The sequence below is a fragment of the Rhinoraja longicauda genome, chromosome 2 (assembly GCF_053455715.1).
Source record: "Rhinoraja longicauda isolate Sanriku21f chromosome 2, sRhiLon1.1, whole genome shotgun sequence".
In the NCBI taxonomy this organism is placed as follows: Eukaryota; Metazoa; Chordata; class Chondrichthyes; order Rajiformes; family Arhynchobatidae; genus Rhinoraja; species Rhinoraja longicauda.
In genome coordinates, this window is record NC_135954.1 from 29,576,504 (window position 1) to 29,596,796 (window position 20,293).

General features: G+C 44.3%; 1 protein-coding gene across 1 annotated transcript in view; it reads left to right on the forward strand.

Annotated features, from left to right (window-relative positions):
- Window positions 1–20,293, forward strand: part of LOC144603160 (phosphatidylinositol 5-phosphate 4-kinase type-2 alpha-like) — a 198,221-nt gene that overhangs the window by 138,654 nt on the left and 39,274 nt on the right. The window contains exons 4-6 of the mRNA XM_078416327.1: window positions 7,437–7,589; window positions 9,867–10,013; window positions 15,215–15,253. Coding sequence (XP_078272453.1) covers window positions 7,437–7,589; window positions 9,867–10,013; window positions 15,215–15,253 — 339 coding nt within the window. The remainder of the gene's footprint in view (window positions 1–7,436; window positions 7,590–9,866; window positions 10,014–15,214; window positions 15,254–20,293) is intronic.

Sequence of the window (20,293 nt, forward strand, 5' to 3'; positions counted from 1 at the left end):
GCAACGGATCGTTCGATCAGCTGAGAAGGTTGTTGGCTGTACGAGTGGCTGCACGAAGGTTGTTTTTTCCACGAGTAGTAGTTCTACTCAATAACCAAAGTCTGTAGTCTCTTTTCTGCTCTGGTTTATTTTCACTCACATGTTTAGACCTTATTGTTTGTATCCTTATTGTTTTGATGTGTTTATGCATTATTCTTAATTGTTAACTGTATGTTTGTGTCATTTGTGAGCGGAGCACCAAGGCACATTCCTTGTATATGCACATACTTGACCAATAAACTTATTCATTCATTCGAACATATCACAAAATGCCGGAGTAACTCAGCTGGTCAGGCAGCATCTCAGGAGAGAAGGAATGGGTGATATTTCAGGTCGAGACCCTTCTTCAGACTGATGTCAGGGGAGGGGGCGGGACAAAGAAAGGATGTAGTTGGAGACAGGAAAACAGTAGGAGAACTGGGAAGGGGGAAGGGAAAGAGAGGGAAAGAGGAGCTATCTAAATTTATAGAAATCAATGTTCATACTGCTGGGGTTCATTCATTCATTCAAAACAATACATCTGTGGAATTCTCTGCCTCAGAAGGCAGTGGAGACCAATTATCTGGATGCTTTCAAGAGAGAGTTAGATAGAGCTCTTAATGATAGCGGAGTCAGGGGGTATAGGGAGAGGGCAGGAACGGGGTACTGATTGTGGATGATCAGCCATGATCACATTGAATGGCGATTCTGGCTCGAAGGGCCGAATGACCTACTCCTATTGCGTATTATGAATGTATATGGGTGTCCATTATCATGAAGGTTTCTGGAAACAATATTTATCTTAAATGTCTGCTGTTTCACATTTGGTGTGTTAAAGTATTTATGTTCAATAGCTATCAGTACACATAATGGAGAAATAAATTTAGATACATAAAAAATGGCATCTTTAGAATACAGCATTTATGCCAACAATATTTGTATTATGTCTTCTATGCCTCTCTGTCGAGAATTTTCATGGCCACAAATTATTTACATTGTTTTCCACGAAAAGAATGAGATGGAGGAAAGAAAAATATTATTTTCATCTGCAGAACAGAGAATTAACAATTATCTCTGTCATGCTGTGCTCCTCGAGGCATCATGCAAAGCATCATTCGTTGACTGGACTAGTGATTGTTGGAACTGTCTAATGAAAGTGACCTTTTGTAATAATGCCCTCATGAGACCCTGGTTTAGAACTATAAAGAAGGCTTCGTGTGGGGGCGATCTTGGCTCTGAATAAATTCAGAATACTAATATTTGATGGATCTCCTCTGACTTGATTTTCTTTATGCACCTTGGTCCTGTCTTCTGGTGGACTGTAGGTAATTAAAAGCAAGAAATGTAATTGTTGCAGATTAAATGGTGGAGTGTTGACATTTCGGCAAAACTGCTCTTAAAATGAAGGGCAAGGTACTTAACAAAATGCTTGACAGCAACTTCAAGTTTTTGATCAATTTGTAAATCTTTAATTGGAATAAAATGCAGTGAACTGCACTTACATATGGGAAGCTACAATTCATAAATGAACAACTGGAAAACTAGGTATTTATAAATGCAGCATTTATGTGTGGGAATCAGGAAGCCCCTAAAATTGGCATCCCGTGTAAATCTCAAATTTTGCCAGGGGTTTTCTTGTGTGCAAAATCAATCTGTTACAGAGGTCGCATGCACTTTATTCTAGTACAATAAAATCAACACTGCACAACTTTCCTCCAGTTTGAAGAACAGCAAAATGGGACACTGTTGAATATGTACCAGATAGCATGGTTCTGTGGATTTCAGATAAGAAAACCTCTGCAAAATGGAATGAAATGATAAAAAAATTGAAATGAGACCTAACAGAAAATGAGGATTTCAGTAACGTGAGGATTTTGTGCCAAATAAGAGTAGGAATTTTATTTACAATTTGTTTTCTTTCCTTCTGCTGGAATTGATGGATGTAGTTTAGAATAATTATAGACTTTTTCAAATGTTTATTGAGTCTTTTCTAACAAATTTGTAACATTCAGCATAAGGCAGACATGTCATTGGAATTGGAGGTATAAGGAACTGCAGATGCTGGGTTTACAACAAAAAAAAGACACACAGTGCTGGAGTAACTCAGTGGGTCACGCAGCTTCTCGTATCCCAATTTTAGGTAACTAACCTTAATCCGTCCCCTTTCCCTCCCTTTCTTTCCCCCTCTCTTCCCTGTGCTCTACCTAGATTCACACCCATTTCTGCCCTCCTCCTCCATTCTGCCCTCCACCTCCATTCCTTCTTCCTGCTTCATAAATTAAACTCTTTTATCCTTATCTCAAACCTTTTGTCTTTTCATGTCTGGTCTTCGATGAACCATCTGCCTATCAAAAAAAAACCTTGTATCCACCTATCACTCGCCAGGCTTTGTCCTGTCCCTTCTCTCTTCTAACTTTCTTCATTCCCCCCGCACTCCCAATCCTCTCCTCCATGGCAATCAGTATGAAGAAGGCTCTCGTCCCAAAGCGTCACCTATCCACGTCTTCCGGAGATGCCGCCTGACCCGCTGAGTTGCTCCAGCACTTTGTCTGCCTGGAACTATTTGGTATCCTGATTTTGTAAGCAAGTCGGAATTTTAAGTTAAAAAAAATAAAAACTTAAGATGAAAAATATAAGATTGTTATAATAGTTTTATGTTTCACTTGGGGATTTTTAATGCGTATCAGAGCAACAAAACAGCTCACTGACATTATCAGCTCAACACCGACCTTCAGAAAAAAACAGCACAGTGTTTCTGGAATGGTTAGTTGTAGCCAATTTTGACAGTATGGAAAATAAATGAAATACTGGCGCTATACATCTGAAATAAATCTTAAACATGTCCAACTATCAATAATTCTGAAATGAGAATCTTTATACTCTTCAGCTGTGGAGAAATTCATACAGAGTTGTCCTTTGTCGTGAGGCACGTTGGACAGTAACAAAATCTTATTACAAAATTGTCCCAGAAGAAGCAGACATTAGGTATGTTGCAACTGTTCAGGTTAAACTGAAAATAACGAATGCCCTTTTTTTTCCGATCTGCAATTAACAGGGTGATACATTGAGGGTCAATCAGCGGTCCCTGTAATCTGTTGACACACTTTAGACCTAAATTCCAGGCTGTTGGCCATGGACACGGCGACAGGAGAATGAGCTTGGATGGCAACAGGGTGACCTTGTATGAGGAAAACCTCAACTGCACCACTTGAGCAATACGTTGCAATGGAAGCTGCAGCTTCATCCATCATGGTTGGGTTCAAAGCTGCATGGACAGAGCTAATTACCAATCCGCGAAGCATAGATTCCAAGCTTTGCATACGGTCCTAAGTTAAGACAGAGCCAAATTCCTTAATTCCTTAACATTGAATCTAGGATAAGCACAAGTTTCCCCAATGCACAGGTAGTTTGTTGTTTATACCTGTCAACCTTCCTCGGCTGCGAGCCTTCTCTTCAGAGAATTTAATGGCACCAGAATTGGGATGCCGTTTTACCCCCCAGTTCACCCCTGTGAGGTCCCCACCATCACTCCAGATCTCTTCTATATAGTTGAAATAAAAAGGGGCCATGAGATGGGAAAGATTTAATGGGAAGTTGAGAGGCAACATTTTCACGCAAAAAATAGTAGCTATATGGAATGAGTTGCCAGAGGAGGTAGTTGGAGCAGATACCATCACAACATTTAAAAGACATTTGGACAAGTACATGGATCTGGTTGACTCCTAATTTAGAGATGTTGCTACATGGGTGGTGAAGCTGAAGGCTGTTTCTCAGGCTAGTGGTGCAGTTGGGAGGATGTTGCATTTGAAGAAGTCCTATTGAAAACATCTTTAAAGCACGGCATCTAAATCCTTGGGGCTTATTCCTGGAATTAGCAACTTTGGCAGACTGTGCCGTTTCTGACTAAAGTGTAATAAATAACTTTAAGGAAAATAAATTATTATTGATGTCCTGCCAAAAAAGTATATTTCTAATGTATTTTTCTCATGGAGATTCCCAATGCCTGTTGGACTCCTACAGATGGAAACAGTACAACTCTCCTACTTTGCATCTCTTCCAACTTCATTGCAGTGAAAAATTCGGGCCATTCCTTTTCCCACATTGTGCTATTTTCCAATGTTTTCCTGGTGAGATTCATTTCATGGCTGCTAGCCCCCCTTCCTCAGCTGCACTACATTTCACTTTCAGGAGTTGCAGGCCAGAAGGGTCCCAACCCAAAACGCTCTCTCTCCAAAAGGCTCTCTCTGAGTTTCTCAGAAGGGTCTCGACCCAAAACATGACCCATTCCTTCTCCCCAGAGATATTGCCTGTCCCGCTGAGTTACTCCAGCTTTTTGTGTTGATCTTTGAGTTCCTGAGACTTTTGTGTTTTGCTCCAGATTTCAGCACCTGCAGTTTGTTGTGCCTCCAGTGTTCATTGTCACTGGTGTTGTGCTAAATTAGCCCCCAGCTGATGCTGAAATATGCAAGTAACATGGTTTTAGAGTGCTGCCTGCACTGCAGCAATCCAGCACAGGTTTCTGAGGGCAACCAGAGTTAATTGCTGCCACCTTTTACTTTGATCCTTCCAATTTATTAACATTTTGTTCTTGCTGTCTCAGTCTTTTGAGAAACAGATACATCTCTCTTGCTAACAGCTGCATTAAAGCATGTGTTTCAGTTATGTGCAAAGCATTTTCCTTTGCATCTGCAACATTTTAATAGTCAAGATAAACCTTCAGTCTGATTAGAAGGTCTACTTTGCTTGTAGACATCAATCTCTCTCTCCACTGCAGCTGTGCTTTCTGGTACTCTGGTTATAAACCTTTTTAATTTATCCTTACATTTAAATTGCAAAAATTGCTTGACGTTCCTAGGGCTGCTGAATCATTTTATTTCTAAGGCAATTCCCTGGATTTGTGAATGACTTGCTTCCATTCCATTTCAGTGGTTTCTATGGTTATTCATAAAGCTAATGTGCACCCTGCAGTCCCAATATACTTGGGGATGGAGTGCCTTTTGAGAGGTCAAGGTGGATAGTTTGAGAGGTGATTAACTCTATCCACCATTGATGCTGACTTCTCTCTCTGAGTTCTCAATACACAACCACAAGATGTCAGAACTAGCCCTAATTTTCTTTCTCCACTTCGATTGCTTATGTGCCACAAATTTCTAGGAAGCAGTGAATATCCTTGCACCTTTCCACTGCTGACCTGGTAATCTCCTCCTATGAAAGAGCTTGGGATATTGTGGTTGTTTCCAGAATCTGCTGCCAGAAATGTGAATGACATGATCTGCCCAGCAGAGCTTACTGAGTGGGGGCTCTTAACTTGCCAGTGTATTTGGAGGTGAAGATAGCATTGGTTGTATCTCTTCAGTGCTTTGAGATGCCTACTCTTCCAGCACATGATTCAGAAGTATTTAACAGGGAGCATTGCTACCCCAGTAAAGCATGGATTTTGTGCTAGGTTGTAGATCGTGTTTAAATCATCATTTTCCGTATCTTAAACTCATACTGCCTAAATCTGCCACAGATAATGCCAATTCCCAGGTCCTGTTTGACCACCTAATCAGTTACTGAATGGGTCCTCTCCAAAAAGCAGTGTGAATTCTGCTCATCTAGTGGCATAGTGGACATGATATTCAATGTGACAACTCCAAAAGAAATGCCCAGAGCAGCACCAACCACAACTCATGACCTTGTTGAATATTGCTGGAGAGTCCGTGGAGCATTCTTCCTAAATTCAGCTGTCCATAACTATTTTTGTCTTATGTTTGCTCCAGGGAGGCATGCAAGCCATAACCCTAGCAGTAGGATTCCTAACTGACCCAGTCTCTGTGAAGACTGATGTCAAGCATTGTCTTTGACCTTTTACCAATTTTTCCCATGGGAGCAGCGCATCATCTCTAACAAACTTCCAGCTGGACTGGAGCAAACGGGAAAGAAACAAACTACCAGACAAATGGGAAATTATTCAATCTATTTCGCCTTCTTTGCAGAACCAACACAGATTTGATCTAAATTTCGACCGTCTCAACTACTTGTCAGCAGTTAGCAAGGAAGACTTGGATCCTGTTGTGCGTGGTGATACTACTGTGCTTGCCACTGAGGTTGAACATAGCTCAAAAGTATTTCTCAAATATCTGAACATATTTGGATCACTGATTTTCATCAATATTTTTTGTTAATGTTGAGCTTTGATACAACAAATTGGAGTTGATCTCTATTGATGCAAAGAAATTAAAAGTGCAATCATTATAGACTGCAAACTCTTCTAGATTTATGCCATGGATAAGAAGGAAAAAGCACATGAGATGTACAGTAAAACAGGAGAGTCTTTTGAGAAATCTTGAATCCAACAATTATTCAGCAGTCTTGTCTGGCATGTGCGCTGACAGATATAATCTCTTAAAATGCAAAACAAAGGGATGCTATATTTTAGAAACTCAAAGCACATATTGTCAGCAAATTATATTCCTTTGTAGTGTTCTCTTGTCCAAACCAAAACAGGTGTTGCAAACTGAACATATGCGGACAATTATTTTTGGGAAGGTGTAGAGCAGACTGATTGTAGTACCTTAATAAAGGATCACATTTCTTTATGATTAATGAAAGAAGTATAAACTTTTAACAGACTTCAAAGTATTTGTCTTTGGAACAAAATGTTGCTGTATTGTTTCCTGTTTACTTTGAACAACAGCAAAAAAACATATTGTACGTGATATAGTCAGAATTGTGAGGTTAAAAAATTAACGCTAGGAATTTAATACTAGGAATGCTAGTTCCTCTCCATAATGTTGGAACAAATATATCTGGAGGATATATCGAGAGAGGCAGGGTTTGCAAATATTCTAGAAGATGCTTTGTTGTTATTGTAATTATCAATGTATTGCTTTGAACTTTCATTGGTAAAAATGACAACTTGTTACAAATCCTACACTTCAACCAGTTTGCAAACATGATGTCACAAATCGTAATGATCATATCTGTTTACAGTCATGTTGATTGAAATTATGGGCAAGATTATGGAAAATACCAAAATTGCATCTTTAACGTGCATCTGATCTACTAGAGTAGCCAGATAGATTTAATATTTCATCAGATGAACAGAATTTCTAATAATAATCTTGCTTCTGGCCTTCATTACATACTAAAATCCTGGGATTAAAATTGAACCTCAGGCTCCTAACTTGGCAAGAGTAACCTCATCCATGCCAGGATGACATTTGATAATACTATTTATTCTTTCCTCCATTTGTGTTTTTAATTTTTTGTCCTTTTAATAGTTCCTATTTCATAAGATGAACAGCTTGTTCCAAAACCTTTGCCAATGTTGACAGAGCAGGATTTCTCAAAGGGGCTCATAAGCACAATGTGACAACAGCCATCCAACTCACTGTGAAACAATGTGATCAGCATGCTGTTTTTATTTCTTTTAGAATTCAGTGACACGAAGTGCTCCCTTTTCAAATGACTCCCAAGGTCGAAGTGGAGCTCGGTTTCACACCACGTATGACAGAAGATATGTAGTCAAAACGATATCCAGTGAAGATGTGGCCGAGATGCACAACATATTGAAAAAATACCATCAGGTAACAGCTGGAACCAAATAGGGTAAACTCCATTGAAATAAAAAAATGAACGTCCATTTTATGTTTCACTCTTTGTCTCTTTGTTCGGAATAATCAAGTTAAGAATTTCATAAACATTGCAATTCGTCACCCAGAGTAAGTCTGATCAGAACTTTGAGTTCAAAGTCTGATAAGTCTGATAAATTGTGGAATGAAGTTTTTGTTTCTTTTTCTCACTAATAACTGTAAAATGAATCTCAGAAAATATCACAAACTGAGATGAACTGAAGATACTGGCTTCAGTTATTTTACAATTTGCAAAAGCTCAAAATAGGATTGCTCTGATTTTTGATTATGAAAACATTATTTACTACAAAATATGCAAACATTTTCATTTGAGATGTTGTGCTGGCATTTTAGTTTTGAAACCTCATTTACAAATGAATGTTCCTAATTTAAATATATATTTATAGACCTTTAAGCATTTTCAAAAGCAGAATTATTTTATCAATTTATTTGAACTATTTAATTTTTCTAACTTCAATTTTTTAACTGCATATATAAAAAGCAACCGATTCATTGTCCATCGGTGATTGTTTAAGACCCAAGTTGCAATGCTCTTCTGTAGTGTTCTGTAAACAGTTGTAGTTTATACAGTATTTGAAAAGAAAATAAACTATGATAGCTCCATAATGTAAAGGGCGGCACGGTAGCGCAGCGGTAGAGTTGCTGCTTTACAGCGAATGCAGCGCCGGAGACTCAGGTTCGATCCTGACTACGGGCGCTGCACTGTAAGGAGTTTGTACGTTCTCCCCGTGACCTGCGTGGGTTTTCTCCGAGATCTTCGGTTTCCTCCCACACTCCAAAGACGTACGGGTATGTAGGTTAATTGGCTGGGTAAATGTAAAAATTGTCCCTAGTGGGTGTAGGATAGTGTTAATGTACGGGGATCGCTGGGCGGCGCGTTCTTGGAGGGCCGAAAAGGCCTGTTTCCGGCTGTATATATATGATATGATGATGATAATGAGATATAGACTTTCATTTTCAATTCTGTAAAAGATAGCAGAATCCACTTATTGATATTGTGAATGCAATGTGATAAAATGGCATTAGTATACCACAGTGGAAAACTTCATTAGTATGTAAAGATTTTCAACTGATAACATTTATTTGGATATCAAGATTTTTTTCCAGAAATGTCCTCATTTTTGGCTAAACAATGCAAACTAGAGAAACAGCATCTCATATTCTGCTGGGATAGTTTACAGCCCAACAGCATGAGCATTGAATTCTCCAATTTTAGGTAACTAACTAACCAACAACAACAACCCTTTCACCTTCCACCTATATCACATCCACTGGCTTCACGTTTCACGACTCTTCTCTCTGTCTCTCACTGCCTTTTGTCATCTTCCCTCTCTGCCCACCCATCAGCCATTCAAAGCCCTCTTCACCTGCATCCACCTATTCATTTTAATGGATCACAGATTTCAGTGCAAGAAAATGATCAGCAACAGAATCACTTACATGTTATTCAGACATATTCAGTCCTGTTTTGTGGAGAAATTTAGTTTTGATTTTACTTAACACTGCATGCTTCCTTTAAAAACCAGAAAGTGTGCCACAAGAAACAGTCTTGATGAGTACTAAATGATATGGTCAATTTGTGACTTTTACACTGGGTGTAATAGATGGATATCTCTGCAGCATAATAAAAGACATTGTCATTATAATCACATAAGCCCTCTCGCCAGGTGTGAAACCAACTGCAGAGTGTGACTCTGAAATGGTCTGTTGCTGTGCACTGCCTTATGGAGTACCCACATGTGACAGTGTGAATTTTTCACTTCACACAACAGCTATTCTTCGCTGAAATTATTTGTGGTTTTCCCCTCCCCATTAAAAATAAATATTGCACATAGTTTATTTGTATTAATTGAGGACCCGCACAATGAAGAGAGAATTTTATTACTCAGGCAGGGTAGGATTCAAATGCAGTTCCCAAGGTGAAAGAGTAATATGGCATCCCATGGACTTCTGAGTTTGGCCATTATTTTTATTTTTTATCAATTTTATTTATTTGTAATTTTTCTGTCAGTCATCTTATGATTAGAGGTAAGTGATTGTGATCAGATTGTAATAGTTAATTCCCATTCTGTTAGTAAGCCAAATCTGCTTATTTAAAGTTTCATCTGCTTTTTGATGAATTAATATTCATGAATATCTAAATTGTGTTAACCGTTGCATTATTAAACATTTGCTTTCTTCGTTATGTTCCTTTCCTTTTATTCCATGCAGTATATTGTGGAATGCCATGGAAATACCCTTATTCCACAGTTCCTGGGAATGTATCGACTGACAGTGGATGGGGTTGAGACCTACATGATTGTTACAAGGAATGTTTTTGGTCATCGACTCCATGTTTATAGGAAATACGATTTGAAGGTAATGAGAACTGAGATATAATGATGTCTCAGTTTTGGTCATGCAAGTTTTGAAAATATTGACAACTGTTATTTCTATTTTTTTTAACCTTAATCTTTATGGTCTCTCTGAGTTTTGTTTAAATGACGTTTTGCATATTTGCCAGTTAACACTACCAGCTGTTTTCTTTCAGCAAGCATTTTGACTTAATTGAAGACATTGGTAAGGAAACGCTAATTTATCTCTTAGCCAGTGAACCACAATTACTCGAAGCAAGATTGATTGCATGTTTCAACAACCAATAATTTATTGAATCCCCTCCCTTTCACTGTGTACATTTAAACCTGCTTCAAATCCTGTAGGATAAAGTCTCCCACTACTATCGAAGGATCCAGAATGTGTGTATTGTGCGACAATTATATTGCTGTTATCCATCTTAGATCAACAGGTTTAAGATGGATTTCAGCTGATTAGTATTCAATTCGCATGGACATGGAGACGAGTCCCAACTCTCTTACATGGGGGAGAGACCTGACTTGCAATTACATACATCTATTCCAGATCTTTAATTTCTCAAAAAGGGCTGACTGTATTTTAAATTATTCTTGATGCCGTGCCAATGTAGAAACAAGGAACTGCAGACTCTGGCTTGCTAAGGAAAGCCACAAAATGCAGGTGTAACTCAGCAGGTCAGGCAGCATCCACAAAGAACATGGACAGGTAACATTTCAGGCTGGGATTCCCTCAATCGCAGAATAGTTACGGCAGAAAATAGCTATTTGTCATCTTGAGATTGTTCCTACCCCAAGCAAGGGAAATCCCACTCCATGCAGTCTACATAGAATCTGCAAGGCCTTTAACCAGGTCCTACCTGTGAGACTGGTCTAAATGAATGAAGCTTATGGGATCCATGGCAATTTGGCATATTGGATCCAAAATTGTTTGGGAGGCAAAGGATGATGATCAAGAGTTGTATTTTTGCAGTTAGAATCCTTTGTCCAGTGGTATAACACAGGGATCAGTTCCGGAACCCTTGCAGCTTGTTCTGTAAATAATGTGAATGCAAGAGGTATGGTTAGTAAATTCCCAGATGGCTTGAATATTGATGGTGTTGGTGACGGTGAGGACGGTAGTCTTCTGCTGCAGAATGATACTGATGAGTTGTCAAAATGGGCAGAGTAATGGCAGATGGAATATAATCCTAAAAAGAATGAGGTGATGCATTCTGGGCTAGGATAAATACTGTATCGGTAATCCAATATGGTTAAATGCTGCCTGGTTTGGGCTATTAACTTGATTAACAGTTGTTAACGGATTTATCCATGCTGCTGGTAGATGAGAGATGTGGGCTGAAATTTCATGCACTGTGCACTCCAAGGGTGCAGAACATAATTTTTTTCTGAAGTTCACTCCTCCAGGCTGGAATGTTACTGGCTATTGTTGTTTTTCATATGCAAGTACAGGCAACTCGTGTTTTATGTTCTTGAAAAGCAGCACGTAATTCAAAAATGCGTAAATTATACCTATACATGACTATGTTGCCAGGTGTAAATTTGATCGTGTTATTCTAGAAATATGGATCCAAACAAATGTCACGAATCAGGCTTTGGTATTAAATGAACAAGCATGTTATTTCAAAAATGCATAAATCAAACATGTAAATTGCACGGTGCCTGTAATTATTTATTATCCCCGGATGGTAATTATATGAAACAAATACCCACAGAGAAATACCAGTTGACGAATGTGTTTATCTCTGCATCCTCTAAGTAGTCCGAGGTACAGATAATGTTGTGAATTTAGTTTTTCGACCATTTCTGGAAGACGTGATGCAAAGGATGAGGGAAAGCCACCTGCTTTGTGAAAGACGGTCTGCTTTACATAGAAATCTTAGGACCAATCGCAGAACATTTAGAATGTCACAACTTGACCGAGTAAAGTCAGCATGGGTTCAGCATGGAGAAATCATGACTGATCGGAGTTTGTACGCGTCCCCGTGATCGCATGGGTTTTAGACAATAGACAATAGGTGCAGGAGGAGGCCATTCGGCCCTTCGAGCCAGCACCGCCATTCAATGTGATCATGGCTGATCATTCTCAATCAGTACCCCGTTCCTGCCTTCTCCCCATACCCCCTGACTCCGCTATCCAGCTCTCTCTTGAATGCATTCAGAGAATTGGCCTCCACTGCCTTCTGAGGCAGAGAATTCCACAGATTCACAACTCTCTGACTGAAAAAGTTTTTCCTCATCTCAGTTCTAAATGGCCTACCCCTTATTCTTAAACTGTGGCCCCTTGTTCTGGACTCCCCCAACTTTGGGAACATGTTTCCTGCCTCTAACGTGTCCAACCCCTTAATAATCTTATACGTTTCGATAAGATCCCCTCTCATCCTTCTAAATTCCAGTGTATACAAGCCTAGTCGCTCCAGTCTTTCAACATATGACAGTCCCGCCATTCCGGGAATTAACCTAGTAAACCTACGCTGCACGCCCTCAATAGCAACCCTCAATTTTCTCCAGTTTCCTCCCACGCTCCAAAGAAGTTCAGGTTTGTAATTTAATTGGCTTCAGTAAAAATTGTAAATTGTTCATAGTGTGTAGGATAGTGCTAGTTTACAGGGATCGCTGGTCGGCGCGGGCCGAACGAAGGTCCTGTTTCCATGCTGTATCTCTAAACTAAACTAATCTAATCTCTCTATTTTGAAAATAGTCTATGCCTTTATTACTTCAACTACGCTGGGTTCCATTTGCCACTTCTTTGTCCGCTCTTCCAACCTATCCAAGTCCTTCTGCAGACTCCCTGCTTCCTCAACATTACCTGCCCCTCCACTTATTTTCATATCATCTGCAAACCTGGGAGGAAAAAAGCCATAAATGCCATCATCTCCAGGGCCATGCCATCTACTATGCAAGCCCCTCCCTGGTTTAACTTGCCAAATGAAATATTTCACACTTGTCCGAGTTAAATTCCACCTGCTGTTACTTGGCCCACTTTCCCAGCTGAGAATAATATCTGAATAAAAGGCATTGCGACTAACACAAGCATGTGATGATCTTATTCAACGTTTGTAATTATGCTTGGCTGTTTTCCTAAAGCACGTTGAAGCCATAAAAACCAGGAAAAGTAGTGGGCTATCTGGCCTCTCAAGCCTGCTCCTCTATTCAATAAGGTCATGGCTGATCCATCTTTGCCACCCTTTCCCTATGTCTTGATTCTCTACTGATTAAAGATATGTTTCTCTGGGCGCAAGGAACTGCAGATGCTGGTGTACAAATAAAAACACAAAGTGCTGGAGTAACTCGGCAGGTGGGACAACGTCTCTGTAGGACATGGATAGGTGATGTTTAGCTTTCTGGCTGAAGAATTCCAAACACTCACAACCTATTGCACGGTGGCACATCGGTAGAGTTGCTTTCTTACAGTGCTTGCAGCACCGGAGACCTGGGTTCAATCCCGACTACAGTTGCTGGCTGTACGGAGTTTGTACGTTCTCCCCTTGACCGCATGGGTTTTCTCCTTGATCTCCGGGTTCCTCCCACGCTCCAAAGATGTATAGGCTTGTAGGTTAATTGGCTTGGTATAAGTGTAAATTGTCCCTTGTGTGTACGATAGTGTTAACATGCGGGGGTCGGTGCGGACTCAGTGGGACGAAGGGCCTGTTTCCGCGCTGTATCTATAAACTAAACTAAGCAATTAAAAAAGTAAACATTAATTTTGTAGTAAATGAGCCTCACCCTCCACTTCTGCATGTGTCATCTGGTCTCAGGCCCTCCTGTGACAGAAACTATTCTCCCAGTATTTGCTTGTGATGTCCCTTCAATTGCCAATGTGAAAATAAACCCTTTATCCCCACTCTCTGATTCCAGCTAGAACCTTTATCGATGTTCATATATTAGATCCAACTCTACGAGCTCTTATAACTTTCAGAGTAGCACCTTGTCAAATGATTTTTGCGAGTCAAATACATTACATCCACTGAATTATCTGTCTACTCTGGATGAAACTTCCTTGAAGAATTCCAATAAATTTCTCAAAGAGGATTTCTCCTTGCTGAACCCATGCTGGCTTTACTCTATCAAGTTGTGATATTCTAAATGTTCTGCTATCACCGGCTTCATAATTGGCCCTAAGATTATTATAGATAATAGTTATTAGGCTAGCTGGCCCATAATTACTATTTGCCGCTTGCTATAGAAGTGTGAAAACGCACACCTGCAGATTCAGGGACAGTTTCTTCCCAGCTGTTACCAGGCAACTGAATCATCCTACCACAACTAGGGGGCAGTCCTGAACTACAACATCATTGGTGACCCTTGGACTATCTTTGATCAAACTGGCTTTACCTTACACTAAATGTTATTCCCTTATGTGTCTATACACTGTAAATGTATTGTCTTTCAGCTGACTGGTTAGCACACAACAAAAGCTTGGCACTGTACCTCTGCACACATGACAATAAACTAAACTGAAATTAACAGAGTTTCAATCATCTATTGCTACTTCAAAATCTAAGAAGTTTTGGAAGATTACAGCCACTGCCACCATTATTTCAGTCCTGAGCATTTATCGGCTATTATCCACCTTATTTTACCCCATCAAGAAACAACATCACTTGATTCCTGAACTTCCTCTTCTGTGCCCCCACAGTTTAGCATATGAAATGAACATTGAACTGAAGTGGTTACCCTCTGATCCCGCATACAGTAGTCCGTGTAATCTTTCTTTCCATTTATGTGTGTGTCATTTTAGATTTGGTGAACCCTTATCCCATAATCCAGGATTTTCTCTTGGTTATTTAAGGAAGCAGTTATTTTCTATTCAATGCTGAACTCGCATACTTCATAGATAATTGAACAAGAATGGTACACAGCAAAAACCTTTCAAAAGTTAAGTAATGTTTCTTTCTTTTTAAATCTGCCTTACTAGTCACCTGGAATTATCAGTTTTCATGTTTTCCTTGCTTCCATATTAACCTACCAATCCAATTTCGCTTTGGACGCACAACTTGGAAATTTATTTGGCATGTCAGTATCCAGAAATTACAAATCAATCTTTCTGAATTGTCCAGCTTTCACTGTTTTTCTGCAAGCAACATTCCACTAAATTGCACATCAATGATGTTATTACATTTGGAGAGACATAAACAGTTTTTCCGTGAATGAATGATTGTTTTTTATTATGGACATTTGATGAGACCCAATTTCTGTTTCTTGTTTCAGGGTTCCACTGTAGCCAGAGAAGCGAGTGACAAAGAAAAGGTAATATTTCTCTTTATGTTTATGCCTGTACTGGTTGCAGGCGGTGGCACATACAAATTAAGCCGTGTGCCAAAAATATTGCCAAATTGCTTTACAATGTACAAAGTATTTAATTAGCAGGACCTAAATCTGACAAAAAAACAATCTGAAATGTAATGCTGCAAATACTCTTTCGATCAGGTAGTATCCATGAATTTCAGAAAATGAGAGGGGGAAAAAAAGCAGTTGTGGGATACTGCATTTAGCCCCTCGTTTCTGCTACACTGTTTACTGGCAGAGTTGCTGCCACACAGTGCCAGAGACACAGGGAACTGTCTGTGTGGAGTTTGTACATTTTCCCTGCGATTGTGTGGGTTTCCTCTTGGTCGTCCGGTTTCCTTCCATGTCCCAAAGACGTGCTTACTTACCCCTCTAAGTTGCACCTTTTCACCATCGTGGACTGTTTCACGAGATGGCCGGAAGCCATCCCGCTCTCGGATACCTCCATTGCGACGTGCCCTCACTGTCCACTGGATCGCCCACTTTGCTGTGCCAGTGACATCTCCTCCGACAAAGGTGCGCAGTTCACCTCCGATTTGTGGTTAGTAATGGCCCGGCTGCTTGGCGCTCAGCTGAACCACACAATGGCATACCACCCGCAAGCAAACGGCCTAGTGGAGCGTTTTCACCGGCACCTGAAGGCATCCCTAAAGGCACGGCTCAAGGGCCCGGACTGGATGCACAAGTTGTCGTGGGTCCTGCTGGGGATATGCACTGCCCCGAAGGAGAACCTGGCAATTTCCTCGGCCGAGCTGGTGTAAGGCGCCCCAGTTACGGTCCCAGGGGACTTAATCCCGGCGGCATGTGGACATCAGGAAACGGCCACGACCATGCTGACGCGCCTCCGTGAGAAGGTGGGCACGCTCTCTCCAGTCCCAACGTCCCGCCACGGACTCACCACCACGTACGTCCCACCCGCCCTCCAGGACTGCCAGTGCATCTTCCTTCGCCGCAATTCCCACCGTACGCCACTGTAAAGGCCTTACGAGGGACCCTTCCAGGTACTGCAACACAGCGCCACGGCTTTTGTCATCAACACGGGCGGCAGGCACGAGACTTTCTCTGTGGACCATTCTAAGCCGGCACACTTGGACAGTGCAGGTAACACAATCCCGCCGCAGAGGGCATCCACCGTCACGACCGCATCCGCCCTCAACTCTGCCAGCTGCGACCATGAAGATAGGAGACACGTGCACGCGATCAGGCCGCCTCACTCGTCAGCCTAACCGCCTCCATTACTCCGGTTCTGGGGGGGGGGGTCATGTGGTGGGCCGAGCCACTTTGGTATTTAATCGTCGTTTGTTGGGCTCGAACTCTCGTGTGGACCGGGCGTGATCTGGGCCGACCAATCACGTGGTCGGGGGAGCGGATAATAGTGTGCCAGAACAAAGGATTTGGCAGTTGGAATTTGAACTTGGGCACGAGCGGGTGTGCGACGGGGGCTCTATTCACTTAATAATTAATCAGAGTATTTACACAACGCGTGGGCCTCTACAATGGAGAAGGTGTTACATGACAGCAATAAAACTATCAAAATGAATGGCCGTGTTTATTTTAATGGTTTTTCCTATCTTATTACATTTCTTTTCAACTTCTGAATCTGAGCAACCCATTGCGTTTTGCACTTTACACATTTAATTAATTATTGCAGTTTTATATATATATATATATCTGATCTTTGCAGAGTAAATATAGTTAGCAGGTACTGTAGTGGGTGCGGTCACCGCGGTAATCAGGCCAGACGCCAGGTGAGTAATTAATAACTTTATTACTTGTGGTATCAAACACCGCACTCAAGAATAACGTGAGTCGACACACCCAAACCCTTTATAGTCCCAGACCACCTGACCCAAGGGGACTGACCCAGGAAGTGACCTAATCCCTCCCGTCCACTGAGTGCCGAGTGGAATGACCAAGGGAGTGGCCTAGCCCCCGGGTGCCGCCACAGGACCCCCCCCCCAAGAACCGAAGGCACGAAACGGACAGGGGGACGGATGAAACGGCCAGCCCATGTGCGCGCCACGGCGGGCGCAGGAAGCAGAACCACCCCGCCAGGGGAAGGCACCCGCGGGAACTTCGGGGGTAAGGGCCGGGACGCGGGACGACCCCGAGGGCGAGGCTGCGCCAGTAGCACCGGCTGGCTAATGTCCACATGCGCCGGCTTCAGCCGTGAAAGAGAGACCGTCTCAGGACGACCCCCCATGTCCAACACGAAGGTGGCAGAGCCCCGCTCAAGCACTTTGAACGGTCCCTCATAAGGCCGCTGAAGGGGTGGCCGGTGGGCATCCTGACGCAGGAACACAAAAGGACAGTCCTGCGGGGCGGAAGGGACATGTGACCGCACCGAACCGTGGCGAGACGTCGGCACTGGCGCCAGCGAGCCCACCGTCTCCCGAAGGCGTTGCAGGGCGGCTGAGGGCTGTTCTGCCTGACCCTGGGCGGGGGGAACGAACTCTCCGGGCACCGTCAACGGAGCCCCGTAAACCAATTCCGCCGAGGAGGTGGCCAAGTCCTCCTTGGGGGCGGTGCGGACACCCAGTAAAACCCACGGCAACGCGTCAACCCAGTCCGGGCCAACGAGCCGGGCCTTCAGAGCGGCCTTGAGCTGGCGGTGGAAACGCTCCACCAGGCCGTTCGCCTGCGGATGGTACGCTGTGGTGCGGTGCAGGTTAACCCCCAGCAGTTGGGCCATGGATGACCACAGCTCGGAGGTGAATTGTGGCCCCCTGTCGGACGTAATATGGAGCGGAACCCCAAATCTGGCAATCCAATTTGCCGCCAAGGCACGGGCACAAGTAGAGGCACACGTGTCCGGCAGTGGAACTGCCTCCGGCCACCGCGTGAAACGGTCCACCATTGTCAGGAGGTAGGTGAAACCCCGAGAAGGCGGCAGCGGCCCCACGATATCCACATGGATGTGGTCAAAACGGTGGCGAGGGACGGGGAACTCCTGGAGCAGCGCACGCACATGCCGCTGTACCTTTGAGGTTTGGCACGGGATGCAGGTGCGCACCCAATGCCCAACCTGCTTGCGTAACCCGTGCCAAACGAAACGGGAAGCCACGAGGGTCGTCGTCGCCCGAATGGAAGGGTGGGACAGCCCGTGGTGCACCTCGAACACCCGGCGTCGCCAGGCAACAGGCACGATTGGGCGTGGCTGCCCGGTGGACACATCGCAAAGCAGTGTCGCGCCCCCAGTGCCACAGGGAACGTCCTCCAACCTGAGGCCCGAAACGGCGGTACGGTAGGCGGACATCTCGTTATCGGACAGCTGGGCCGCCGCCAGGGCTGAGTAGTCGATTCCATCAGCCACTTGCAGGACGGCGTGGACCGCGGGTCGAGACAAGGCGTCGGCCACCCGGTTGTCTTTACCCCCGATGAAACGGATGGAGGTAGCTACTTCTGAAGCGCCGACCGTCAGGCTGGTTGGTGCATCAACCCGTGGATGCACGAGCATCGTGGCCGCAGCCAGGGCTTCCTTGGCGTGTTGGGACCCCGCCACCGCATCGTCGGTCCATTCGACCTCCCTGCGCTTGCCCGCCATGAGATGGAAAAGCGGGCGCATGATCCGGGCTGCAGATGGCACAAATCGGTGGTAAAAGGCCACCATTCCCACGAACTCCTGGAGGCCCTTCACGGTGGTCGGGCGTGGAAACTGGCGCACCGCGTCCACCTTGTTGGGGAACGGCAGCGCACCGTGCGTGGTCACGTGGTGGCCCAGGAATTCGATGGATGCCACCCCGAAACGGCATTTGGTGATGTTGATGGCCAGCCCATGATCGCTAAGGCGTTGGCATAGCTGGCGGAGATGGGCAATATGCTCCTGTCTCGAGCGGCTCGCCACCAATATGTCGTCCAGGTATACGAATACGAATTCCAAGCCACGGCACACGCAGTCCATAAGTCGCTGAAAGGCTTGCGCAGCGTTCTTGAGTCCGAACGGCATGCGGAGGAATTCAAATAGGCCAAATGGCGTCACGATTGCCGTCTTGGGGACGTCGTCGGGGTGGACTGGAATTTGGTTATAGCCACGCACCAGGTCGACCTTGGAAAATACCGTGGCCCCAGCCAGGTGGGCATTAAAATCCTGGATGTGAGGGACCGGATACCTGTCGGCGATTGTGGCATCGTTAAGCCGGCGGTAATCTCCGCAAGGACGCCAACCACCGTCTGCCTTGGGGACCATATGTAGCGGGGACGCCCACGGGCTGTCTGAACGGCGCACGATCCCCAGTGACTCCATAAGGCGGAACTCCTCCCGAGCGAGACGGAGCTTGTCCGGTGGAAGACGCCGTGCCCGGGCGTACAAGGGCGGGCCAGTAGTCGTTATATGATGCACCACCCCATGCTTCGGGGCGGCGGAGTGGAACTGGGGGTCCAGAATATCGGGGAATTCGGCCAGAATTCGTGAGAACACAGCGTCCACGGACGACAGGGGCCCATCAGGACGCACGACCGGGTCGCCCAAGCGGAGGAAAATGGGCTGCAGAGTGACGGAGTGCACTAAACGCTGCCGCTTAACGTCCACGAGCAGGGAATGTGCCGTAGGAAATCCGCACCCAACAGTGGCTGGAACACATCCGCGATCACAAATGGCCACGAGAAGCTGCTCGCCCCGAAGTTGAGGGAGATCGTGCGCACACCATATGACCGGATTGTGGTCCCGTTGGCTGCGGCGAGGAGGGGACCGCGGTTACCACTACGGAGGTCAGCCTGCGAAGGGGGAACAACACTCACCTCCGCCCCGGTGTCTACGAGGAAACGGGCCCCGGAGCGGCGGTCCCACACAAACACACGATGAATCTGGCCGGCCGCCGAAGCAATCAGTGACGGCCGGCCTCTGCGTTTCCCGGGAACGAACAGGGCTGCCGGCATTGACGGGCCGAAGGGCCCCACCGCCGATGGAAATAGCACCAGCCCCCTCTGCTGGGTTCCGTGAAAACGGGCGGCTGTGCGGGCCGATCTGACCACAAGCGACCTCCGGTGGCGTATGGAGGAACT